Source organism: Protomyctophum bolini (genome assembly GCF_963924005.1).
Source record: "Protomyctophum bolini genome assembly, chromosome: 7".
Lineage (NCBI taxonomy): Eukaryota > Metazoa > Chordata > Actinopteri > Myctophiformes > Myctophidae > Protomyctophum > Protomyctophum bolini.
The window spans coordinates 9,305,859-9,332,703 of record NC_137868.1 but is presented as its reverse complement, the minus strand read 5'-3'; the positions used below and the strand labels follow the sequence as shown (position 1 = coordinate 9,332,703).

Here is a 26,845-nt window from a genome sequence, read left to right as displayed (position 1 = left end):
GACAATGTCCGTACGACGAAGCACAAGATAGGTCTTTCATTTAGCGGACCACCCTGCTCTAACTGGGTTAAGAAGGTTAAGATGTGCTGCAGCGTGCTCTGAACAGCAGGTGTGTAGCTCTCTCTCTCCTGTGTGCTGTTGAAGGGTCTGTACGAGTCGAGGGGGATGTCCTCATTCATGCGGCTAACTAACGAGTCCCCCAGGCCCAGACTGGGACCAGCGGCGGAGCAGACTGACAGCATTAACATGACAAAGGTCTGTGGTCGGATGCAGTGCGATAAAGATAAAAGGCTGCAGAAACCAAAGCTCTCCGAAACGCCACAACCTTCCATTTCACAGCACTCCTTTCACACTGATGAAGGCTGGATAGCCGAAACGTTTGTCCCTGTTCAAAAATGCAATAAATATTTTTAACTCAAGTCTTGTTTTGAACGGGTAGCGCACCTACAGTCAGAGCGTGGTGGTCACATGAAGAGTAACAACACTCCTTTAGCCACCTTCAATCGGAAATAGCGATGGAAAATAGCAGATCTACAAGTTCAAAACGTCGCATCATGACACAATTTGAGCTGGCTTGTTGCACATCTGCAATTTTCCCTTTAAAAAAAAAAATACGGCTTAAGACATATGCCTGTGCATCCCAAAGAAAACAGATGGTTTTCTGGCTAGTGATTTGACAACATTGAATTTCTTACAAAAGAATATCTCCCCAAACTCACCCTGGTCATTGATTATTACATTTGATATACAGTAGGGCTGCATCAGAGAATGCATTAGCTCGAGAAATACATTCTCTCATTTCATTCGGTCATCTGTCGCTCCTTAACCATACAATCAATAAAACAATCAAACAATCAGGGCAATGGAGCACTTGCATGGACCCCATCACTAAATCACCTAAAGCCAATTTATAACAATAAAATACATCAAAGACACTTAATCCTTTTGTGAGACGAATGCACAAAGCATTTGAAGGGGTTGACCAACCATTTACTATGGATATAAGAACCCTTACCATCTTAACTGCTAAATCACTGTATCAATGTAAATGTTTTGTTGCTTGGCTTTGAACTTTCAACTGGAGTGAGCTTACCCGAAAAGTGCAATATACTGTAGAAACAATGACTTTATTTAAAAGGCTGAATTAATTATCTAAATGTTGAGTCATAAAATCAGACAACAACAACACACCCATTCTACTGTAATCCCAAACATATAAACAGTAACTCGTGTACAACAAACGCCTCCTCGATGGCCACATCAAAAAGCTCTCGCTGCCAGCTCCTGCTTTTTCTTTTCGTTCTCGTTTTGCCTCATCCTCCCATCTGAGTCTAATGTCCTTTCAGCATGTTCGCTCATGTGTGCCGAGGGCCTCCACACTGGTGAGCCTGGCTGTCCAGCACTGGCACAATGGAGCCCGATTACCCAGTCTCTCTTATCCTAAAGAAGTCTCACTGCAGGACATGCTGAAGGACCACCTCAGGATCCGTCCATGCATGTGTCTGCATCCTAAAACCCAGAATCCCTTGCACTTCTTCTTACATTGTATATAAACCGTCTCTGTGTGAGACGGTATATTGCTGGAGAAGATCCAGACGTGACTGAAACGTCTATCTGATACTTACAATAAACTGTGGGAGAAGGTATACTGTAGCAGTGTTGTTTTCTTTATGCATGTTTATTATTTGCAACACATAAACATGCATTCATGTTGTATTCCTTTTCCCTATGATCTTGTTCTAGCATATTCTCATTGTCAAAGAATACTTCTCTCTGTCACCCCCTCCCCCTCCCCCCTTTCTCTCTCTCTCTCTCTCTCTCTCTCTCACCCACCCTGTCTCTCCTCCTTTGCAGTTTACTACTGTTTGGACAGCATTACCCTCTGTGGATCCAAAAGCATTTGCTAGGCATGCTTACCCCACACCATGGGGACAGTGGATTAAATGAACGAGGTTCGACACAACTGACTGGCCACATTTGTACTCTTCTTCAGTTTTCACCCAGCCCTCACAATTACAACACAAACCGCCCGCTGCCGCCACAAGGATCTATAAGGCAGCTATTGTCAAGTCCTGAGAGCATCATATCAAAGGATAACAACTTTACACAAACTTTCTGTGCATTTAATGATGGCCATTTCTCTTAGCAAGCACTCCCAGGTGGCTCTTCATCTTGCTCTCAGTGATGCTTTGGTGTTGGGACAATGAGCCACATGGAGCAGGCTGATGTATGGTATAGGACGTTTTGATGACGTGAGAACGTGAGAATAAAAAATAAATCGATATGAAGTGAACCAAGTGCTGTGATGACAGAGGCAGAGGTATGGAAAGAGAGAGAGGCATAGAGGAATACATTGAGACATACAGTACAGCCCAACTGACCGTGGTGTCCTCCTGAGGGGGCAATCTCATCTCCATGCTCTTCAGCCAGTGCCTGAGGGCTCTGATTTGTTCCCTGAATTCACACTGCCACTGGCTCTGGTCCTCTGTGTCTCTCCTGAAGCAGAGATGACTATTACATAATAGCTATTGGCCTACGTGTAGACTAGAGATTAGACAGATCAAATGGCAATAATAATAACACTAGTCTACGAATAAAAAAACCCAACTGATTGTTTGAGTACAGTGATACAGTAGTGTAATTCCTTATTTTGTTACTGTTGTAATATGCACGAGGCTTAATTGACCCACATCCCAGTGTCTACATAATCTTATACCTATGATTAATATCTGTCCATAATCTTATAGCACTAGCATATAGCAGTAAGGTTGATGAAGAGATAGACAGCCTAACGTAATATAAGCCAGGACTCAATTCCACAATTGCAAGTTGCATTGGCAAAATTAGCCAAAATAATGTACAAAATTCCCACACTGACGAAGGCCTGCGAGCGAAAACGCGCCTGTTTGGTTTGACTGCATGCTGCTGCGGATCCTATAATTATTAAACAAGACTCCTAAAGACTATTACTGAGAGTGCAGATTTTATTCTCTTTTTATGAATCTGAATCTGCACCCGCCACCCAGGATACGCCTGAACCCTTATGGACTATTATGTCCTTGAGTCGAGCGAGCCTTTCGCTTGAAGCGTATTGCCAAAATAATGTACCTAATCAATATGGACTTTACTCAACAAGGAAAATGGCTAAAAGATGCATCATTAGATCCGAGGCATCTGTTTTCTGTTGGCCTGGAAGCTTGTTGCATCTGAATGTGTCCGCAGCAGCAGAGCAGACAGACAGTTTCCACTGCGCACAGAACCCATTCCAAATCTACATATAGGCCTATATGTGTCTTTGTACTGCTGGAACATCCAGAGGCTCCAGTCACACTGGGCCACAAATCTGAGACAATCAACCAACTGTCATCTCAAGCTGTTTGTTGGGTCTGGCCTGTCAGTTGGTGGTCATGTTGTATTTAAGAGGCCACACACAATCACACACATCCATTGCTTATTTCAATCCAAACACATATTGGTATATACATAGCCTAGGTTTTAAATCAAACTGTTTTCACCAAAACTGACTGCAGTCATCTATTAAAAGGTATCTTGTACAACATAAATTTGCCATACCCATATGTTTGATCCTTTGACGCAAGCGTTGGTGACCCAAACAAAGTATCTCTTTCATCCTGAAAGAGGCAACAATAAAGCCACTAATTGAAGAATGTATGGTAAGCATGTATTGTAGGCTATATATTTATTATTTATTTTACTCCTAAGGTTAGGTTATCCTATATCAGGGGTAGGCAACCCTAGGCATGGATGCCAACATTGGCACAGGGAGCTGGGTGTGATCACTGGCATATAGGCCCCATGTGTTTTTCTTCTTTTTAAATGAAATATAAAAAGTCTGTTAAATTTAGTCCCCTCACATCTAAATGCATTCTGCACATAAGTCTACATTCATTTAAACTCTTTCAAAAGAAGAAAATAAAGGTATATGTATAGCCATATGAACAATCAAAATAGTTATAGGCCTATACATATTTAATTTTGATGTGGTGTCAATCATTTAACTTAATGTTGACATGGAACTGTGGCACACTGACTATCAAGAAAATTAAAACATGGCACTTCATGTCAAAAAGTAGCCGCAATTTGCAAATCTAGAGTTGCAAATTGCGGCTAGTCAAAAGGATTGCCGACCCCTGGCCTATATCATGCTTGCACCACTTATTTGATGACATATGCTTTTAACTGATTTTGGAATGAAAAACATGAGACATCGTATTTTGGGGTGAAAACCAATTAGCCCATCTAGTAGAAGCAACTCAGTTGTATGGCGAAGTACAATTATGATCAGTTTATATATCCGTGTCATATGATGCTATTGCTAGGCCTACTATTTACATTTTACTACTCCATTCTGAGTGTCCTTACCTCCCTGTCTCCTGGTTCTGATGGAGGGTACAGGGTTGGGAGGGAAAGGGTGAGGTCTGAGTCGCCAAGGGAGCTCAGGGAAGAATTCTGTGAAGTGAATGTCCCATTGCTGGCGATGACAGGCTCTTCCATCAAACGTGTGGGCTAACATTTGGCACACACAAATGGTACAATCAAAAGATAAAATGCTAATGCGTGGCTACTGTACTGACTAACTAACACTAATAGGCCTATGCCATGATTCATGTTGTAGGCTTATGTATGCAACTAAACACTGTGGAAAGTGTTGTTGTTGTTGTTGTGTTAGATAATCGGTCTTTCTCTTTCTTTAGTTTACTTTAGACTCACTTATTTCAGGCCAGGGTAACCTCGCCTCACCAGGCTTTCTACCACCCAAGCTACCACCCCGGAAATTTGAGGGTGAATTGAATACGTAATTTAATGTTAGGCTACAGTGCCCTCTCGTGGTAACTAAAAGCAATTATATTTAGGCTTGTCAAGATTTCCCTGTGGCTCTTTCTAGAGTTGTGTGTGTTGAGTTTAATCAATACACATTGTTTGTTCACTAGCTAAATACAAGTTTTCCTTGTTTATCTTGTGTTTATATGAATGAGAAGCGTAGTTGTTGAAAGCACATTTATTTACATTATAGTGTTATCTTTAAAACATACAACAGAATCCACTCACTCACCATGCCTTTCAAAGCAAATATCTGTTCATAATGATATCCAACCAGTTAGTTTTAATTAAATGCTGCTAACGTTACACAGCATATAAAAACAAGTGTTACTGAGTAGTTACATTTTCACTTACTTTCTTTATTTTACATCTATCTTTACCCAAAACATTCTTTGTAAAGTTAATAAAACATGCAGGGCAAATTCATAATAATATCAAAAACATGATGAAAAATGAAAACAGAATATAAAGGATTTACAGTGGTAAAACACATTCAAAGCAGAACAGAAATACTTGGCACAGGAAAAGAGTTCAAGCAAAAATAAAAGATAATGCTTCAAAATCATTTTCAGTTTCTGAAGAAAATGAGTAGCAAATTGTCAACTGAAATGTAGTATTTCTATATAAAACATACATTCATGCAATGTGTGTTGTAACAAATGGCACATCTCTCAAAAAGAAATAATGTTAGCACTTTGGTTTTGACTGAATTTACAGTGAGACGTTACAGAAAAATAACTACTTAGTGGACTTAAGACTACGTAAATGAAGATGCACTATATACAATGGCTACAGTTCATCTTCATAATAACAGACATGAAAGTCCACACATGTGTGCATTGCCAGCTTTTCCAAAAGAAATATGTGGACATAATGATTGGCATTGATATTCAAGTAATGATTAAATACAGAAAGTTGATGGATGAAGAATTGTTCCTAATGCATCCCAAGATGGTGTCAGGCTCACAAGTCTCAACTTTCTTCAAATGTGATGTGTAAGGGAAGAAAGGACATACTCAATGGCAGATCTAGAAACAAAAATAAATAAAAAACACAATTATGATTTTAAATCAAACCAAATCATATAAAAAAAAGACAACATAAGATGAAATTTGATGAAAAAGGGAAGAAAAGCATAGATGAACATGCAAATAAATAAATTATGTCAAATGGATGTGGTGGTAGCCTACTGGCTTTTATATAGTTTGTTTACCTGCATAACTGGGTGAGGGTGATGTTGGCTCACAAATCCATCCAAGTTGATTGGTTCGTAAGCCCCTGCTAATTGAGTATGTGAACTCCCATGGTGGATGCTGAAGGGTTGGGGCAGCTGTTAAAAAGAAATACAGATTCATCAATCAGTGTTGATTTCGTTGACTATAATACTAAGACGAAAAATGTTCGTCGACTACCTTTTTTCACCGACAAAGACTAAATGGAAACTAAGTCATGATGACTATAACTATATTGACAATTTCGTCAACAAATAAAAACTAAATTAAAATGTTAATGAGGGACTAGTGGACAAGAGATCCAGTCGTTTTACACTTGGTTGCATGCTGAAAATAGCTGAATAACGCAGCGCGGCGCGTTGTGAGCTTGTAGATCGGCTATTTTCAGCAAGTGTAAAATCGGCCATTACAACGTCATCAAGGCCTGCCAAAATACATTTAGTTGACTAAATCTAGTTGATTTAGTTGACCACAATGTATTTTCATGTAAATCTCATGACATTTAGTCGACTAAAACTAGACTAACACTAAAACATTCCAGGTGACTAAAATGTCACTAAAACTAAATGAAGTTTCACTCAGACTACCGTATATGACTAAAACTAAAAAAGAAATTTGCTGCCAAAAACAACACTGTCATCAATACATAGCAATAATAAAGTTGGAACACAAATTCTTTGCCTGCTAAATCAAGTTACAAGCGAGTTGCATGGGGTGGGGGGAATGGAAACAGGAAAATGATAATAATCTGACAAAAAATAACAGATGAGTAAAGACAAAAAAAGAAAAGAAAGAAATAGCAACTTACAAGAACCTAAACAACAGTTGCAGGTCAGGGACAGCAGGACCAAGCCTTACACCACCTTGGGACTGAGTTTACCAGGAACACAGGTTGAATTGGTTGTCCAGTAATGGAGTGTATACAATAATGATATAATGAACAACAGATGGGATGTTAAAGTCCACTGGCAAGGGGACATGAGTGCACTGTATGAATGGCTGTGAATGATGGTTGGGGGTCCACATAATTTTAATGGATGCACTCTTTTCCAGTGTTTTATTGTGGTAGTGTAATTGTCCTGTCTACAGTTGTATTCTGCTCGACGAGGAGCTGGCTAAGCCAGATGAAACTAAAATAAATCGGGCCAACCTCTATACAAACATTTACAAAATGTAAAGGCATCTACATAATGTTGAACACTACAGTATATCTATGTTGGCATATCTCATTGTCTATCATCAAAAGGATAACAAAAAAATAGAAGATACTCTTATGTGTCAAAGGAAAAGAAGGAATACTGGAAAAATATCTCTTTTCAAAGTACATACTATATATATATATATATTAGTTTCAGACGCGTAAGTATACAAGTTTTGTTAAAAAGAATAAAAGGCAAACTATAAAATCAGTTGTGGTCACTTGGGAAAAAAAAGAAATTCACTGTATTTCTTTCAAAAATAGAAATTGATTTGATGCTCAATATTAACTTTTCTCGCAGTTCTTAGCAGTTAAGGCTGGATATGTAAGGCATGGGTTTAGATATCTATTATATGTGAAATAACTAAATTTTCAGCTATCAAGCCATTTCTTAATGTGACCACGTGCATAGCAGAATAAATAATTTATCTATTTTTAACCTAAACTATTCCTCATGAATTATGCAACTGTAGTGTGCATTGGCATCATAATTGATGAGTCCCCATGTTCTTATTGGCCTTTTAACTGCTAGTGCTTTAAGGGCCAGGGTTAACTAATCCTGGTTAGAATCGGCGGCTGTAGCCGCCGGCGGAGCTGGAGGAGGTGAAAGAGGAGGATGAAAAGTTCATGCTGAAGCCAGAGCCAGCATCAATGCTGCCTCTCCGAGAGCCTGATCTCGATCCAGTCCTGGAGCCGGTCCGGGAGCCACTGAGAGACCCTGGCCCGCTGGCATTGTAGGGGCTAGAGAGGCCTTTGCTGGACTGTGAGCAGGCCTCGAGCAGCCTCAGACCAGACCCTTCCTCCACCATGCTTCTCTCCATGGCATCTTTGAAAGAGATTTTGAGTTTGGTTTTGGGACATGTTAGATATTTGGAGTAAGAACTGACATCTCTCAGCTTCTGAGCAGTGCGAGCATCAATGGTGCCTTTTCTGATGGACTCATCTAAAGTCACTCTGCCCTCAAGGTCTGGCTCAATAAGTCCACCAGTGAGATACTGAACCTCAAGGAAGCGCTGCCCAGCCTCATAATACAGCCAGCCTTTCTTTAAAGCCTGGGAGGCAGACATCTTTGTTTTGGTTCTGGGGTCCTCAAATCCATTGAATGCTTTCTGGGCCAGGTTGATGCGATCAACCATGACTTTATCCAAAAGACCTTTTTCAGTTGCTTCAGGGGCGGTGAATCTCTCCCCAGTTGTGGGATCAATTATTCCACCTGTGCAGGCCTGGGCCTCCAGCAACCTTTGACCCGTGATGTTGTCTACCAGGTTTCTGTGCATAGCCTCAGTGATCGACACCTTCTCCAGAGTGTCTGTGTCCAGGATTCCAGCTACGGGGCCGGTCACTTCTGCTGGGTCATTCCAGATGACTGCTGGTGCTTTAATGGTGGGTATGGGGCTCATGGGGTAAGAGGAGGAGGAGCCAGTGGTCGACCCAAAGGAGGATGTGCGAGAGCGGAAGCCCCCACTGTTTCCAGAGAGCATATCTGCAAATTCTGTGATGGACAAGTTTCCAGACCGATATGTATCAAGAGCTTTCTGATCAATGAGACCACGTGTGAGAGCATCGTGAACATCATACTGTCTTCCTGACCTTCTGTCAATTATAATCGATTTTGCAGTACCATCAGAGGAGGTGGTGGTGACCTCTTCCCATTCACACTCTTGCTCAGCAAGCTCCAGGTAGGTCTGGTGGTCGATGAGTCCTTTCCTGTAGGCCTCATACACAGTCATCTCTTTGCCTGTTTCTGGGTCCACAATGACAACCCTGCGTTTACGCACAGAAGACTTGGAGGAGGATTTCCTTTCACGTTTCTTCTCCTTGAGAAGTAGAAGCGCCAGGCCAGTGTTTGGGTCAGTAAAACACCTTTCCATGAGCTCAAGGTAAGTTAGATTTTCCTCTGTGTTGGGATCAAAGAAGCCCTTGGTGTCATCTGATGGATCTGTCAGTATCTCATTCATCTCTTCATCAAAGAGTCCACGTTCAAATGCCTCCTCGACTGGCAGACGATGACTTTCTTCAGGGTCAATGATTCCACCGGTGGCAATCTGTGCCTCCAAGAGACGGATGCCATGGTCTTTCAAGATGAGCCCCTTTTTCATGGCTTGAAATAGAGAGATTGTCTTGCCTGAATAGGGATCTCTGTAACCTGTCACTGCACGCTCAGCAGAGCGAAGCTTGTCTTTGAATTCTGGACCGACAATGCCCATTCTGACAGCCTCGTCGACAGTCAGTTTGAGGTTTTTGATTGGGTCGATGACATACCCTGAGGCTGCCTGGGCCTCAAGCAATTCAAAGGCAGTGCCTGGCCTGATCATATTCTTCTTCATGGCTTGGTAAATTGACAGACGTTCATTAGTGGACTCTACATAAACACCAGCAATACAGCTTGTGCCCTCAAGATATCGTGATAGTCTGGCGCTAACTTCCTCCATTGTAATGAGACCTTCATTCAACTGAGTGACAGTCTCCTGGTCAATGATATGTGACCGAAGCAGCTCCTCAATAGTGATTTGCTTCCTCAGTCCCTTGAACATAAGCCTCTTGTCTCCCAGGGACAGGACACGCATCCCACCTTCAAATTTACATCTCTTGAGCAGCTGAGCATATGACAGCTTCTCCTCAGTGACAGGGTCAACGAATCCCTTCACAGAATCATTCAGTCTCTCATTGGTTTCCTTGTTGATGTACCCTCTCTGTGTGGCAACATCTGCTGGGAGGTGGAATTGGAATTCAGGATCAATGATGCCCCCAGTGGCAGTCTGGGCCTCCAACATTTTTAGGGCATACTCCTCCAATACAAGATCTTTCTTCATTGCTTGGAAGAGAGAGATGGTTTTTCCACTGTATGGATCTTTGTATCCTGTGACTGCTCTCTCAGCTGACAGCAGTTTATCATGGATCTCTGGGCCAACAACACCCTTACGAACAGCCTCATCAACAGTGAGAGTTTCATTTTTCACTGGATCAACAATGAATCCTGTGGCAGCTTGTGCCTCAAGGAGGCTGAGCGCAATTTCTGGCTTCAAGAAGCCTCTCTTCATTGCCTGGTAGATGTTCATCTTAGACATGGAGTCAGTCATGACCCCAGCAACACATCCTGTGCCATACAGATATTGCTTCACACTGGTCAGCTCCATTATGTCCTGGATGTTCCTCTTGCCTTGTTTTAGGAGATTGTACGTCTCCAGGTCAATGATGCGGGCATTGTACAGCTCTTCGATAGTTATCCTCCGCCTGATTGTGGTACATGACGTCGCACTCTCCCCTCTGATGATCTCCCTTTGCTCCATTATCTCGATAATGATGATGATCATGCGTTCTTTAGTCATATTACCAGAGCGATATTCGGCCATGAGCCTCTCTCTCTCCCGCTCTGGGAGTAGATTAGAGTTCAGTACATCCCAAAGATTCATTTGCTTATCAGCGAGACCTTCAATTATTGGAAGATCAATCTGGGTACTGGTCAGGTCACTCTGTGTCTGTTCCTCAGTGTAGAGGTATGTCTTCTCCACAACAGTTGGAGTCGGAGACTGAGGCTTAGACAGTGTGAGGAGAAGCAGGCCTGTCTCTGGGTCTTTTGTGCACTTGTCTTTCAGCTGCTTGTATGTTACACTCTCATCAGTTTCAGGGTCTGAGAAAGCTTTGGTATCATCGCATGGTTCAGAGAGGGTGTTGGCAGTTTCTTTGTTTAAAATATTCTTTTGGTACGCAACATCAATGGGGACACGGTGACTGTTTACAGGGTCGATGATTCCTCCCGTGATCATCTGTGCTTCCAACAGTGGCATGGCATGCTCCTTCAGGATGAGCTCCTTTTGCATTGCTTGGAAGAGAGAGACTTTCTCACCCGTGAATGGGTCTTTATATCCAGTGACAGCTTTTTCAGCAGCGAGCAGTTTTTCATGTAGCTCCGGCCCAACAAGTCCTGATTTCACAGCGTCATCTACCGACACACACTGGTTTCTCAATGGATCTACGATGAAGCCAGTGGCAGCTTGGGCCTCAAGAAGTGAAAGCCCTGTGTTGTGTCTAAGAAGCTTCTTCTTCATAGCCTGATAGATGGTCATTTTCTCCTTTGTTGAGTCCAAATAGAGACCGCCTATACTGTCAGAACCCTGGAGATATTGTCTGACATTGGGATTATCACTGACTTGTTTAGGTGTAGTTTTGCCTTGCTTCAGTAGGTCAAAGGTTGATTTGTCAATGATTTTTGAGTCGTACAGGGAGCTTGCTGAGACAGAAGTTCTGAGACCCTTGAAGTTGGACTGCTCTTGTTTCTTGGCCTCTTTCTCGTTTACAATCGTGATGACAATCCTTATGATCTTTTCAATCGTCACCTTGCCTGACCTGTATTGTCTGATAAGGTCAAGTCTTTGTTCCTCTGTGAGATAATCAGAGTTAATGATTTCCCAGATGGTCATCTTCCTTCCTTTAAATGGTCCAGACTGAAGCTCTATGGTTGCTTTATTCATGGCCTCTTTGGCCTGTGCCTCAGTGTATGTCTGCACCTCTTTTGTGCTGATGGCTTCATCAGAAAGGGGAAGAAGCTGGAGGCCAGTGTTCTTGTCAGTGACACATCTCTTGAATAGCTCTGAGTAGGTGACATTTTCCTGTTTGTTGGGGTCAAAGAAACACTTTGTTTCATTTGTGGGGTTGTGCAGAATCTGGTTAGTTTCATCGTCAAAATAGCCTCTCTTACAGGCAACATCGTGTGGGACTCGATGGCTTTTCACTGGATCGATGATGCCGCCTGTGGTCAGCTGTGCATCAAGCAGACGGATTCCTTGTTCTTTAGGTATGAGATCTTTCTTCATGGCTTCAAAGAGAGATACAGTCTTTCCAGTGTATGGATCCTTGTATCCTGTCACCGCTCTTTCTGCAGATAAGAGTTTTTCGTGTAGCTCGGGGCCAACAACACCTGCTTTAACAGCTTCATCGACAGTGTGCTTCAGATTTTTTACAGGATCGACGACATATCCTGTTCCTGCTTGTGCCTCCAGCATATGCAAAGCAAGTCCTTCCCTCATCATGTCCTTCTTTATTGCCTGATAGAAAGACATTGTCTCCTTTGTTGAGTCAATAACCACGCCTCCAATACAGTTTGTACCCTTCAGTGCTTTCTGGACAGGCACCATTTCAGACACCTCTTTCACTGTTGTATTACCCTTGTGCAGTTTGTTGTACAGATCTTTGTCAATGACCTTGGATTCCAGGAGCTCAGTGGCAGGGACAGGGGCTCTCAGGCCATCAAAGGCAATTTCGTTCTTCTTTTCTTTCTCCTCTGCTACAGTGATCACAATCTTGATAATCTTTTCTATTGTGATTTTGCCTGTCTTGTACTGGCGGAGAAGGTCCTTTCTCTGGTCCTCTGTGAAGTACTCAGAATTAATGATTTCCCAGATAGTAACTGTTTTGCCCTTGAATCTTCCAAATGGCATAGACACAGTTGTTGTGTTGAAGACTTCCTTGGTCTCCTCCTCTGTGTAAATCCTAGAGCACTGAGCAGCCTTATCTGTGATTGGCAGGATAAGCAGACCGGTGTCTGGATCAGTGATACACCTCTCCATCAGTTGAGCATATGTCAACGGTTCCTGTGTGCTGGGGTCAAAGAATCCCTTTGTGTCGTCTGAGGGATCCTCCAGAATTTTGTTCATCTCTGTGTCATATTGTCCCTGTTTGCAAGCTGTTTCAATTGAAACACGGTGGCTATTAATAGGGTCAATGATGCCACCAGTAGCTATCTGAGCCTCAAGGACTCTAATGACTTGATCATGTTCAATCAGACCCTTCTTCGTAGCCTCAAAGATAGAGATTCTCCCATCGGTGTATGGGTCTTTGTAGCCTAAAACAGCCCTCTCAGCAGAAAGCATTTTATTGTGAAGTTCAGGGCCAATAAGGCCCTCCTTGACAGCTTCGCTCACAGTGAGTTTCTGGTTCTTTATGGGGTCAATCATGTATCCTGTAGCTGCTTGGGCTTCCAGGAGTATCATGGCTGTACCTGGAGTGATCTTCTTCTCTTTCGATGCTTGATAGATTGATATTTTCTGCTTAGATGGCGTCAACAGACCAGCAATGCCGTTCTTCCCTTTCAGAATGGTTCTCAGTTTTTCATTATCGCCAAGCTCTTGCACAGTTGTTTTGCCTTTCTTCAGTTTATCAAAGTCTTTTTTGCTCAAATGACCCAGATCACGGAGTCTGCTTGCAGGGACCTTATCACGTATGCCATCGAAGGCTAAGGGATCAATTTTAACCACACTGTCCACTTCATCGCCGGCACTTTGACCATTGAAAACGCTCTTTGTTGTCATCACCGTCGACTCTAGGACTACTTCCTTCACAGGGACCCTTTCGGATGCTTTCCGAGCCTCTTCAAGCTGCTGCAGTTGGTCCCGCAGTTTCTGGTTCTCCTCTGCCAGGATCCTTTCCTGCTCTAGCCTCTGCCTTTCCAGCTCCTGCATCTCTTTTTGTTTGTTCAGCATCTCCTGCTCAGCCTCCTTCTGCTTGCTGAGGGCAGTGTTCATGGTGTCCTGGAGTTTCTTCTTCTCCTCCTCCATTTGCTTTCGCTGGCGCTCTTGTTCGTCTTTGAGGACTTGGGCCTTTTTGATCTCCAGCTCAAACTCCTTCTCCAGCTTCCTTTTCTCATCCTCTATGAGTTTCTCCTTCTTCAGCAGCATCTCCTTCTCGTTCAGGAATGTCTGCTGGAGTAACGTCTTCTCCTGCTCCATTTGTTTCTGCTGAGCATCAGCCATCTGATGGGAGGAAAGACAAAATCAAGTTAAAAAAATGTTTTTTATGATGTATGGCATATTCTCCACACATTCGGCTTGATTTAATTTCTTATAAGGTATAATTTGTACAATGCACTGTGCTTATGCATAATCAAATTTTAATAATTTTTTTATTGATAGTTACTAAAAGTTTATGGAACCATTCTGTTCCAATATAAGATTTGTTTTTGTTTTGGCAGGGATTACTTTTTAAATAGTTTTGTTTTAATGACATTTTAATGGAATTTTAATTTCCGAACAACCATGGAGCATGATGTTAGAGCATATTTCCCAACGCTGGTATGAAGTAGTAGGCCACAATATCAATTAACTAATCAATGTTTGGATTATTTTCTTTGATAATTATAATTATTGAAAGGTTCATTGAGTTAAGATAACTAAACCGGTTTTAAACGTCTATACTGTATAATAATTTAGCTTAGTTACATTATGTAGTTATCAGCAGGTGAAATAGCAATAGGATTACCAGTTACTTATTACTTTTTATAAAGTGTCAATTTTGGAAAACGTTGCCAGTGATAATACATGTATTTAATGAAGAATGGTTGTAATGGTTTATACACTGAACATCTTTGATGCCACTTATTACAGTATAAGGCCACTTTTACACGCCATTGGTCTTAGACAAAGCGGCAAAGTCCCGTTCCATTCTCACATTTTATTCTGCGTCTGCACGGAGACACAACAGTGATTGAAAACGCTGTAGTGTGCATGCCAGGTGGCTAGGTGGAGTGACACACTGCCAGATAGACGCATGCGTACTAGAACCACTTCCCTTCTACTGTACCACACACAAGGCTTTTGTTTACATTAACCAATGCAGAGGCTCGCTACATTTACATTTTGTAGGATGAGCGGGGCGGGGGAGCGCTTGCTCATCCTAAAGGTCATTACACACTGGCGAATTGGCGACACGATATATTCGTGCGAATAATTCGCATTTAAAAAAAAACAATTGAAGTCCATGCAAGCTTCCACATCAGTGGCGAATGTGCGAAAATGCGACCGTTTTCGCTCTTTATTTGTTCGCTCTGGTGTCATATTTTGCAGAGATTCGCAGGCGAACTGCAACATGCAATATTTCACATTTTCAGATCGCTTATTCACATCGCGTCGCTAATTCGCCAGTGTGTAATGACCTTCAGAACTCAAAATATCGCCATGATGTCACACATTTTGCGGATTCATCGTTTTGGCCATTTACATGAAGACGGAGCGTTTTAGAAGATTTCGACTCTGTAAGGGGTTTTCATTTCTTTCCGTTTGCAACCCCCATAAACGCCTTAGCCGTTTAAACGGAAGCACATCTGATATTTAGTTTGACCGTTTTCTATGGAAACCGTTGTAGTGTAAACGGGGCCTAACTAATATTTTTTGAGACAACTGTGTTTTGCCTTGCTCTGTCTTCTACAATGTTGGCGGTGACATTGTGACCACCACACACTACCAGACTACAAATAGCACTTGGGTGATCTTACACTGTACATCCCTGTTCAATGATAGTATGAGAGAGGAGGGGGATCTGAGCGGATATACCGTTTCTGTGTAACGTTTTCACCCATACTGCCCTACAAAGCCAAAGTGCTGTAACTACTGGAAAAATTCTTCAAAATTGTCCGGTAATGGGTTTAAAAGTGTTTGAACTTTGGGATACGTCGGTGTGTCCAAAAACATAGTTACTGCACTTTGGCTTTTTAGGGCAGCTTACATGATTTTAAATTGTGGGGGACATTGCATACAGTATTGTAATAGACAATCTGGACATACAGTGTATGCCTACATGTGTATTATGTAGACTCTACCTATGATTTTTTTATGACGATAAATTCAACATTGTTTTGGGAACAACTTACAAGGAAATATATGTATTGGTAATTACAGCATGGTGACAATTATAAAACGGGTTGGTAAAATCTTAAATCTGATTGGTTGATAGGTGTGGTATACCATGGCGATGAAGTCAGTCTGCCTTTGCACAGTTCTAGTATAGCCTATCACTCCGCAGCTAAGAAAAATGCTAAAAGAACAATGGAAGCTTGTCGTTAAAACAAAATATTTTGTTAACATTTTAGGACTAGGCCATGCATTATTGATTAATTTGACATTTACAATAGCTAGTTTGTGCAATATTATGTAATATAGGATATTCAGGAGCTTTCATGCATTTATAGGGGATAGCAACGCCTATCTGGCGCTTTTTTCTTTTAATTCTGTTATTGTTATCATTGTATAATGCTTAGATGTTATTGTATAGGTATTGTTAGAAACATGACTGAACTTCCCTTCTTTCATTAGCTCCTAATTGTTTAATGCACAATTAACTGTCATGGCCCAACGGGGGAGGGTTATGCCTTCCCGGTAGGCTCTCTGTTTATCGACTTTATGGCAAAAGGGCAGAATAAAATTAACATGAAACTTTTAGGAAAGGTCCATGGTCCCGAGACTACCTGGTTCAATTTGGTGCAGGGGGCAGACTTGTAAAGATTTGGCTTTTGGTGACTAGTTTTTTAATTTTGGCGTGGTGTTGGGTATGGGTGTAAGGTTTTGAAAAAGCTGTGCAAACTCGTTGGGTGCACCCCCTAGTAGTCTGTTTGCACAGACTCAAATATTAGATAAGTATAGTAATAATTGATAAAATAGATTTTTGGATTCTGTTACTATTGGATGTGCTAAATAACATACTCAAATCTTAGGAAAAATGAACCAGAAAGGCAGCGTCCGCGGTGGCTATGAGATAAAATGCCTATAAACTGGGATTGTAAAAAATCATAACAATTATGCACTTCGTAACTACTTTTTGAATTTGGGCATGGTGTTAGGTACAGTATGGGCATAAGGTTTTCAAAAAACATAACAGACTAATTTGGCCTTCCCCCCTAGTGGTCGGTTTGCAATGAAACCACTATTAGATATGTCCCATAGAAGAGTTTTTCAATGGATTCTGTTACCATTGGGTGTGCTAAATACTTTTTTACGAAAAACAAACAACTAGAAAGGCATCTATTCAATATGGCGTCCACGATGGCTGCCGGGAGCATAAAATGCCAATGGTTTCATTGAAAACCGACCACTAGGGGGGCAAGTCAAATTAGTTTGAAAGTGCATAATTGTTCAGATTGTTTATATGATGGCTGCGAGGAGTCATTTAATGTCAAAGGTCACGGAAATGTAAAGATCTGTAATAGAAACAAATTGTCCAACTAACTTAAAGAACAAAAAACGACGTTATGTTACCCTTTATTTTTTATCATCGTCTATTATTGCGGATCCTAAAGCTACAATGAATGTCCACTGTCTCCCTCTCCTGATGAAGAAAGGTAATTGCAAGAATGTCTGAATCATAGATATATATAAGAAAGGCTAGATGCCTCTTCCGCACTGCTGGCCAATGGAGAGCGACGTCAACTACGTGGCGGTGTGCTTCACTAGGTAGCTCGCCCGCTCATAACATTGTGTCTATGGGGCATGTACTTTTTAAATAACCACAACTTGCTCAATTTTCTACCAATTTCCAAACAGTTTGGTTTGTTATAAACATCAGAGACGTCAGCATACTTATATGCTTTTATATGACATATAAATATATGATATAACAGCAGATAAACATCCTGAATCATAGCCACGTTGATTACGTTTGTAATAAACGAAAACCGTTTGTAAATCCGTCAAAAGTTGAGCGAGTTATGAGTATTTTTGTTTGAGCTGATCACCAGCTACCACAGAACGTAGGACTGTAGCAAGATGGCCACCGGTGAACGACGCCGGAGACTCCGCCTTGCGTCATCTAGCCTTTATATGTCTATGGTCTGAACTACAGCCAAGATGGTGGATCTAAGAGACTGCCTATATTGGCCTAACTGAATGTATTTTTGTGTTATTTTTATGCTATGTTGATGAATTGAATTCATAGGACCACAATGTGTTATCCGTTTACCCTCGTAAGTCAAGAAATGTAATCTATTTTTTTTCTATTTTAAATACAGCTTTCACTTTTTGATTGGGTTTTATCTGATATGATTTTAAGGAACGCAATTTTATATTATATTTTTAAAAACAAAACATGAAGCGGGGAAATATAAAAGCATTCCAACATTCCAGGATATAATCAACATGAACATAGTGCATCGTAAAGATGATGATGATGAAATCAAAGAAATTGAATTAAACAATGAAAAGGGTGTGATTTCATGATTAGTAGGTTTGATAAATAGAATAAAGGATAATTAAAGAGAATTCGGGAAAATGGTGTTAGTTTTCAGATAGACGGTTAACAATGACATAAGCTGCACTGTTATGCCATTTTTGACACAATACCTCTTTAGAATTATTTTGACGGTCTTCAGCCTCCATTTTCAGTCTAGCCTTCTCGCGTTCTAGGCCTGCGATAGCTTTGCGCAATTCCTCTGCCTCTTGGCTGCTGCTTAGTCTTTGGCCTTCCAGTTTTTCTACAACAGTCATTTTCTCTTTGGTGGCAAGTTCCGTCTCATGGAGACGGGCAGCAATTGCATCTGCTTGCTCCTTGAATTTCCTAGCCTCCTCTTGAGCTTTGGTTTGGGAATCACTGAGTTGAGACACTTGAAGTTTGAGCTTCTCTGCTTCCGCTCTAATCTCCAGCTGTCTCTTCCTCTCTGCCTCAAGTGACTTCTGGTAGCCTTCTGTCTCTTGATCAAGACGCTGTTGCATTAATTGTTTATCTTCAAGCAGCTGTTGTGCCTGCTCTTGGGCCAAGTCTTTCTGCCTTTGTAGCATTTCAGCCTCAGCTTTCAATTTAGATGCCTCTTGTAGGGCTTGCATTTTTTCCTTGAGCATCTTTTCTGCGAGTGCTCTTTGCTGATTGAGGTCAGCTTCAGCAAGCTGTCTCAGGTGTGAAGCTTCATGGGCCTCTATGCTGAGTCGAGCAGCTTCCTCTGCAAGCCTTTTCATATTCTCAGCCTCTTCTTCAAGGACTTTCTGTGTGTTGTCTTTGTCTTTCTTAGTGAGGCGTTTGTTTTCATCTTCAATTCTGAGTTTCAGTTTGAGCAGCTCCTCCATCTGGACCTTGACTTTGTACAGCTCCTCCTCCACCTGGGCCTTTTGTTTGACAGCATCGCCAACCTCATCCTTCAAGCGTTGCAGCTCTTCGTCAAGGATTGATTTCTGCGAATCGGTTTGATCAAGCTGCAGTTTTACCTTTGTGAGCTCTTGCTCTACTTGGAATTTCTGTTTCAGTGTTTGCTCTGCCAGTTTCTTGTGCTTTGCCATTTCAGCATCGGCATGCTTCTTCTGTTTGAGTGCAGAAGCTTCTGCCTGTGCCCTTTTAGCGGCTTCAAACTCTGCCTCCTTCCTCAACCTCTCAGCATCCTCCTGAGCTTTGGCCTGATTAGCAGCTTCCTGTTCAGCAGCCTGTTTCTGCCGTTCCGCATCCTCTGCTTGTTGACGGAAAAGAGCTGCCTCCCTCTCTGCCTTTTCCCTAGCTAATTCTGCCTCTTTAGCATGCTTCTTGGCTTTCTCATACTCTTCCTTGAGCTTCTGCTTTATGAGGTTGTCTTCTTTCCGCTGGACAAGAACACTTTGGACTTGCTGTTCGGCTGCACTGCATTTCTGGGCTGCTTGTTGAGCCGCAACAATCTGCATCTCTGCTTCTTTGTCTGCCTCTTCTTTCTGCGTTCTGGCTTCTTCTGCTTTCTTTTTGAGACGCACAACCTCCTCTTGTGCTGCCTTGCGTTGCCTGGCTGCTTCTTCCTCTGCAGCAGTGATCTTCTTTACCTTGTCTTCTGCCTCCCTCCTCCTCTTCTCCTCCTCCAGCGCAAGTTTCCTCAATTTTTCGGCCTCCTCCTCAGCTCGGAGTCGACTTTGTTGAGTTTCATCTGCAATGTTTTTCAGTTTGTTCAGCTCTAGCTCTAGATCAAGCTTCCCAGATGAGGCCTTTTCAAAGTTGAGCTTGAGAATTCGGATTTCCTCTTCAACAATTCGTCTCTGTTTGAGAGTGTCATCCACGATTGTCTTTTGTCTGTCCATCTCAGCCTCAGACGACTTCTTGAGCATGACTATCTTCTCCTCAATGTCTTGTTTATGCTGGGTGGCCTGATCTTCCAGAGCCTTCCTCTGGTAAGCCTCATCCTCAGCTTGTCGTCTGAGCCTCTCATTTTCAGCCTCCTTCTCCTTCAGGGCAATTTCAGCCTCTGTTCTCATACGAGTGGCTTCATTGATGGCAGCAAGCTTCTCCTTAAGGATCCTTTCGGCCTCCGCTCTCTGACGAGCAGCCTCTTCCTCAGCAATCTGCCTCTGACGCTTGGCTTCCTCACAAATTGATCGAAGTTTGGCGGCCTCTTCTGCCAGGTCCCTCATTTTGGTCGCTTCGGTCTCAAGGAGCTGTTTGCTTTTTTCTGTGTTGGACATGCTCTCCTTTTCTGCCTTGGTCTTCATTTGAAGGAGCATATCCATTTCACTCCTCACTTTGATCAGTTCATCCTCCAGCTGCTTTCTGTCTTGTTGTGCTGCGCTGACTTCGTTTTTTAGTCGGTAAAGTTCACTATCAAGGAGAGATCTCTGCTGTTCTGCATGGTCAAAGTCTGCCCTGAGGCGTATAAGTTCTTGTTCTGCGGTGAGCTTTTGCTGAGCTGTGCCCTCGGCTATCTTCCTCTGCCTGTCCAGTTCTTTCTCAGCCATCTCCTTCTGCTTCAGTGCAGACTCTTCAGCTTTGGCTCTCTTTTTGGCCACACGCTCAGCCTCCTCTTTTTGTTTCTCAGCTTCCTCTTGGGCAATGCTCTTTTTGTGGGCTTCTTCCTCAGCCTGGAGCCTCAGGCGGAGCGCCTCATTGGCCTTTTGCCTCCATTTTTCAAGTTCTTTTTCAGCCTCCTCCCTGGCCTTTTCGGCGTCCCCCTGTTGTTGCTTGAGTCGCGTGGCCTCCTGCTGCAGTTGCAGGACAGTGCCATGCTCTTGTTTAAGAGATTCCTCCAACTTTGAGGTCTTTTCCATGTAGGACATGCGTTTGCTCTGCAGCTCAACGGCGGCACTCTTCTGGGCTGCGTCCTGGGCAAGCTTGATTTGTCTCGTCTTCTCTACCTCTGCCTGCTTCATTTGCCTTTCGGCCTCCTCTCCCTGCATCTTGAGTTGTTCAAGGTCTTCCAGGGCTTTGTGCTTTTGCCTTGCAGCTTCCTGTTCTGCTTCAGATTTGCGTTTGAGTTCCTCCTCTGCTTTGCGCTTCATATGGGTCTCCTCATTGACTTGTTTGCGGAGCTTCTCTGCCTCCTCTTGGGCAGCCTTCCTTTGTTTCTCAGCTTCGTCCGCTTTTCTGCGGAGCTGTTGTAGCTCGTTCTCTGCCGTGGATTTCTGTTTCACCGTTGTCTCCAGTTGCATCCTGATGAGATAGATTTCCTCCTCAATCTTGACCCTGCTTTGCAGAGCCTCTTCAACCTGTTGGCTTTTGTCCTTGATCTGCTGCTCTGAGAGGTTTTTGAGCTCATGAAGCTCCTGCTGGATGTTGTGCTTTTGCTTTTCTGCATCTACAGCCACAACTTCTCTCCTGCTGACTTCCTCCTGCATTTTCAGCTTCAGCTCATGAGCCTCTTGCTCTGCCTTGGCAATGGCCTTTGCATGAGCTTGAGCTAACTGCTTCTGTTTGTCTAACTCGGCCTGCATATCAGCCATTTTTTTCCTCTCTTCCGCTTTGAGTTTCTCTGCAGCTTTCTGTATTAGTGGAAGCAAATGGTAAAGGAAGAATTGTAATTAAACATGAAAGGTTAAATTATAGGTAGCACTTCACATTAACCAACTCAAATGAGTGTGTACTATAATTACTTTGGTAATCACAGTATAAACACACTGATATGAGCATTTTAATGTATTGTATTACCATGTTAAGGTTAAAAGTTAGCTCAAAGATCAAGTCACACGTTTAGTTGCATATTCATTAAGATGATGTTAAATTCACGATGCAGTTAAAAGTAATTATTCAAGGCAAGACAACACAAGACAAATGGATGATAGGGATGTATCAATTAATGTATGGAAACAAAAGATCACTTCACAATACAGCAACGAAATCATATGGCATGCAACTGTAGCTCTTTTGTAAAATATTACTCTCAAATGTGCGCAACATTAAACTGCATATCAGCAAGATTCTTTCCTTCTACATGAGCTCATCTGGTTCAGACTACCATAGTGGTATGAGCAATTCTCAAATTTCCACTCGTATAACACCTCACTCATCCCATTATACAAACTATAAGAACTACTCTATATATACTCTAATATTAAAACTACACTAGATACGTCATTGTTATACATTGGAGATGGGCTTGTTGCTTAAAGTAGCCATTTACATCCTCAGTAGTCTCTCAAGACAGACTGTTAACAGGGGTCGCTGTTTTTCCGAATATTTGCCGATGGGATTCTCAGATTGTATCCTCAGTAACTTCTTCTGATCTCTTTCAATTCATAGGGGGGTTATTTATGTCACTTGTCAAGAAAATGACATAAAAAGGACAGACAAGGCCAAAAGGACGGTCAAGCATTAGGCTAAGAGACCACTTTGCAGTAGGTTAACAAGATTGATATAGTGCCCATAGAAATGCAATAGAAATAGTAGAAGAAGGAAGGATTTGTTAAAACCACTTAAACCCTATATATATTTTGTCAAACGACAAATAGCAAACAAGTATAGCATATCTGCAAGCTCATAACTAATCACAATGTGATGCATTGTGTTGCTTGTACTCGCCAGGGTCAAAGTATTTAATGGCAAAGACAATTGGCAAAGTTGCTGCAGTAACAATAAGAAAGAAGTGGAAGCAGATCAGGCAAATACATAAATATAGTATAGTTTGAGAGAGATGGGTGAGGATGAGAGACAGAATGAAGGATATAGATAGATACCTGACGCACTGTGTATAATTCTCCTCTTTAACGCCCATACAAGTTAAGCATTCATCATGACAAAGCACTGGCAAGCAGTTAAGAGAAGCAAAGGAAAATAAAACATTAGGGTTAGAAAAGAAATCAAGACTTTGAACTCGAGTTAATTTGAAAAAGGACATTTGAAGACCACCCTGACTCGAGGCATAGTGAGAAGTTTGAAATACAAAGAAGACAATGAGAAAAGCAAAGGAAAAAAACAACAGAGTGAAAGAAAGCCCCCCTATGGCAAATCTACAATGGCACAGCACTTCACATCCAATGAATGAAGATGGATTGGCCAATTTAAATGCTTTTAAACTTATAGTGGGGATGCTCTTCAACCTTGGTCAGTTATTCTCAGTACATTTCACTAATGCATTCACTTAAAACTGCACTCCAATGTTCCAAACAGCATGCGTCCACCACAACGGGTTATTGTTTGAATTAAGATCCCTAAAACACTGCTATCTTATTAAAATATTGACTTGGCTATGAGAAATACTACAGCTTAGCTACAGTATGCCAATGTTTCATGCTTTTATGTAAATGCAAAGGAACAAATCGTCACCAGTACATTAATTGTGTGTGCGGGGGTGTTGAAGAGTGAACATAATATGTGCGTTCATGTGTGTGTGTGTGTGTGTGTGTGTGTGTGTGTGTGTGTGTGTGTGTGTGTGTATGCATGCGTGCGGTTGGAAGGTCGGTTGATTGGTTGGTTGATTGGCTGATTGGACGGTCGACCGGTTGGTTGGTTGGTTGGTTATTTGGTTGATTAATCGGTTGGTTGGGTTAAAGTTAGACCTCGGACTGGTTCTGAACCCCAGTGAGATGTCACGCACCTCCTCGCCCTCCAGGCGGCGCTGTGAGTCTGTGATGAACTTAATGTACTGACTGGTCAGGGTCATCAGCTCGCTGTAGCGCGTCCTCAGAGTCACATACTGATGAAGACAGAGGAAAAAGACAATACATAAAGGTCATCGTTTTATGCTGCCTGAGTAGGTCACCTCCTAGTCCTAATATCGTTGCTGTTGGGAGGAGGAAACCACCTCACTCCATTTTTTTTAGGTTTTGTGTTGTTTCGAAAATATTGAACCAAAGTAGTAAAAAGTGCTTCGGACAAAACCCCTTCATTCCATTAGGCCCTCAAACTGTCTGCTAAAGCAACTAACTCCACCACCTCTGGGTCTCATGGAAGTAATTTGACAATATATAAAGTCACAACACAACACCAACTTTGATGAGGCAGTATTGTTTTTTCCCCAAAAATAAGGTTTTCTTAATTTCCTGAAAAAACTTTATTTTTCATTTGTTGAAAAAGTTATGTTTTGGAGTTACCTATAGGTGGTTTCTTCCCAACAGCAGAGACATAATACACTTTTTCTAAGTCCCTAATCGACGGTTTTTCCATTTTCTAGGTAATCAGTCTTTCCACGGTAGTTTGTCAGAAACCAACCTCCTGAATGATGTTATCAGATGCAGAATCCATTTTGGTCTTCTTAAGTGGGGTGGCTAGTGGTTCCATTTGAGCTCTGTAGGCCATCAACTGGAGTTCATAATCCTGTTAAAACAAAGAAAGGGTTAAAATCATAGTTATATTTCTTTAATATGACGCTGTACAATGTTCACAATATTATGTCATCTTGGTTGATGCTTAGCTTACTGTACCTTGATCGTGTCAATGTAAGACTTGGCATATTCTTGACACTCATCAACTTTTTCTTTGTTCTTCTCAATCTCCTCCAGAAGTTTCTGTTTGGAACAACAACAAAAATCCATGGTTCGTTTTATTATGTGGTTTATGGGATCATCTCACTATTTTAACAAATGACCCAAACAAAAACAAAAACTTTTATTACTGGGAAAACAATGTACCTTCTCCTGGGCCAGTTGCTCCTTCAGAGTTTTGCTGTCAGTGATGGCCACAGCCTGGATCTTCTCTTGCCTCTGCTTGGCATCTGCGATCCAGCTGATCAGCCAGTCGTAGCTCTGCCGGTAGTAGCCCAACTGGCGACCCAGCTGGTCAAGCTCCCTCAGGCGTAGGTCGATCTGGGGGAACACGAGCTTCCAGCGGTCTTGGAGCCCGGACAGGTGCTGGCGGTAATGCTCCAGGTCAACGTCACGCTCACTGTGCACGTGGGACATCTTTTCATTGACCTCAGAGGCCTTCTTCAGTTCTCCCTCCAGGGCATTGAATACCGGCTGTTGGCCTTCGGCTTCAGTTCGCATTTTCTAAGGGTTAAGCAAAAAGCAAGGAGAATGTCCTTATACCAATGGATTTTCCACATGTTCAATATAATGTAGTATATAAACCAGTGTTGCTATTGGCTATAATACATTAATCAGTTTTAACTGACAATCAATGCATCTGATACATACAGTAGAGCAGGAGTATATATATGCTAATCAAGAGCCTCAACCCTAATTTGACACAGTAAAACTCACAACAAATGACTGTGCACTCTAAAACTTGTCAAACTGTCAAACTTCCACACTGCCGAACGGAAAAAAAGCTCTCTCCTGCCCAAAGTGTAAGACTCTCGGACAGAGGCCTGTTTGTTCTGTTAAAAGGTTTATACAACACAGAGGCAATGCCTAATGATACTGACCTTCAGCTGGGTGCGGTAAGTCTCAACCTCCTTTACGTCATTGGGAACGGTGTGCACCTCACGCAGGCTATCCTCGTACTTCTTGAGCACTCCCTCGGCACCCTGCGTGTTCCGAACCACCACTTCTACAGTTTTCAGCCTGAGGCAAAGCAGCATAAGAAAGTTTGGAAAATGAAAACACTGTGGAAATTCTCCCGTTACTTCACTTCACACAGCGGCCATTTTGTTCTTACTTCATACGGGGTGGAAAACCCCACTCCGAGTAATGAAGTAATACAATGAAGTACTAAAATGACCACCAATTTAATAAGGTCAAATAAATGCAATTGGCATGGTAAAAGTGAGGTTCATGGGAAATCATGACTCACTTCTCCAGATAAACGGAGGACAGCATGTAGGCGTGGTCCATCTTCTGCACAGTGAGATCAAGCTCTGAGCGCAGGACGGGGGCCGACGCGGACTGTGGAGAGGAGGTCAACACCTCCTGTGTCTTCAAAGCCACCTGGCTAAGGTCTTGCTTGATGCCCTGCAGCTCTGTTTGCACTTTCTGTGGAATGAAAGGAGAAAGGAGGGGGTTAATGAAAACAAAGCCACAGTCACAGAGAAACTTGGAAAATATCTCGACCGTCAAAATAAAAAAAAATACATCAAACTCGTGGAAAGAAGAAAAAAACTCAAAACAATGAAGGGAAGAAAAAGTATAATCACATCCGAGTCAACCTGTGTGGGGTTCTGTGCCAGTTGCACGGGCCACAGGTGTTGAATAAGTGCCAAAAAACCCAGGGCCAGCACGGACCATATAAACTGCAGTAGTAATGTGGTCAGCGGGCCAGAAAGGTTACCATCTTCTTCCTCCTCCATTGAGTTGCATACAAATTCAAACCCTAAACTGAACAGTCTGAGGTACAGCGATGTTCTCCCGTTCCATGTCAACTTGCCTCTCCAGAGCGTTCTCAGCCTGGCAAACAGTTGGGCAAATTCTATCCCTCCTCCCTCTCTCTCTCTCTTTCTATCTAACTCGGCTCCGCCTAGACCATTTTCCACTAAGTCACTGCTGTGACTGTTTTTCTTTTTTTCATACAGTACTTTCTCAAACTACTTATTCTCACCAGGAAGACAATTTGTGAGAAAATTAGTGTCAAATGTCCACCAATTAGGCCGTCTTATGTTTCCACGCTGCTCTGTGAAGAGCTTTGTCTTCCTGTGTGGTGCTTGTCGTGGTACCAGAATCGTATTTGTGTTGTCTGTTGTCTTAGAAATCCCCTGGTTTATCTACTACTGTGTGTGATTAGGAAATGG

General features: G+C 42.3%; 1 protein-coding gene across 15 annotated transcripts in view; it reads right to left on the bottom strand.

The window, feature by feature from the left end:
* Positions 1-5,005: 5,005 nt before the first annotated feature.
* Positions 5,006-26,845, bottom strand: part of plecb (plectin b) — a 114,555-nt gene continuing 92,715 nt past the window's right edge. For 14 of the 15 annotated variants that reach the window (XM_080768887.1, XM_080768888.1, XM_080768885.1 and 11 more), the window contains 10 exons: positions 25,915-26,093; positions 25,547-25,685; positions 24,813-25,169; positions 24,606-24,689; positions 24,394-24,498; positions 23,780-23,878; positions 18,375-21,728; positions 6,883-14,021; positions 6,056-6,172; positions 5,006-5,870 (listed from right to left, as the gene is read on the bottom strand). In XM_080768887.1, coding sequence (XP_080625013.1) covers positions 7,836-14,021; positions 18,375-21,728; positions 23,780-23,878; positions 24,394-24,498; positions 24,606-24,689; positions 24,813-25,169; positions 25,547-25,685; positions 25,915-26,093 — 10,503 coding nt within the window. In that variant the 3' untranslated portion in view covers positions 5,006-5,870; positions 6,056-6,172; positions 6,883-7,835. The remainder of the gene's footprint in view (positions 5,871-6,055; positions 6,173-6,882; positions 14,022-18,374; positions 21,729-23,779; positions 23,879-24,393; positions 24,499-24,605; positions 24,690-24,812; positions 25,170-25,546; positions 25,686-25,914; positions 26,094-26,845) is intronic. The other variant, XM_080768890.1, reaches the window with a different exon arrangement.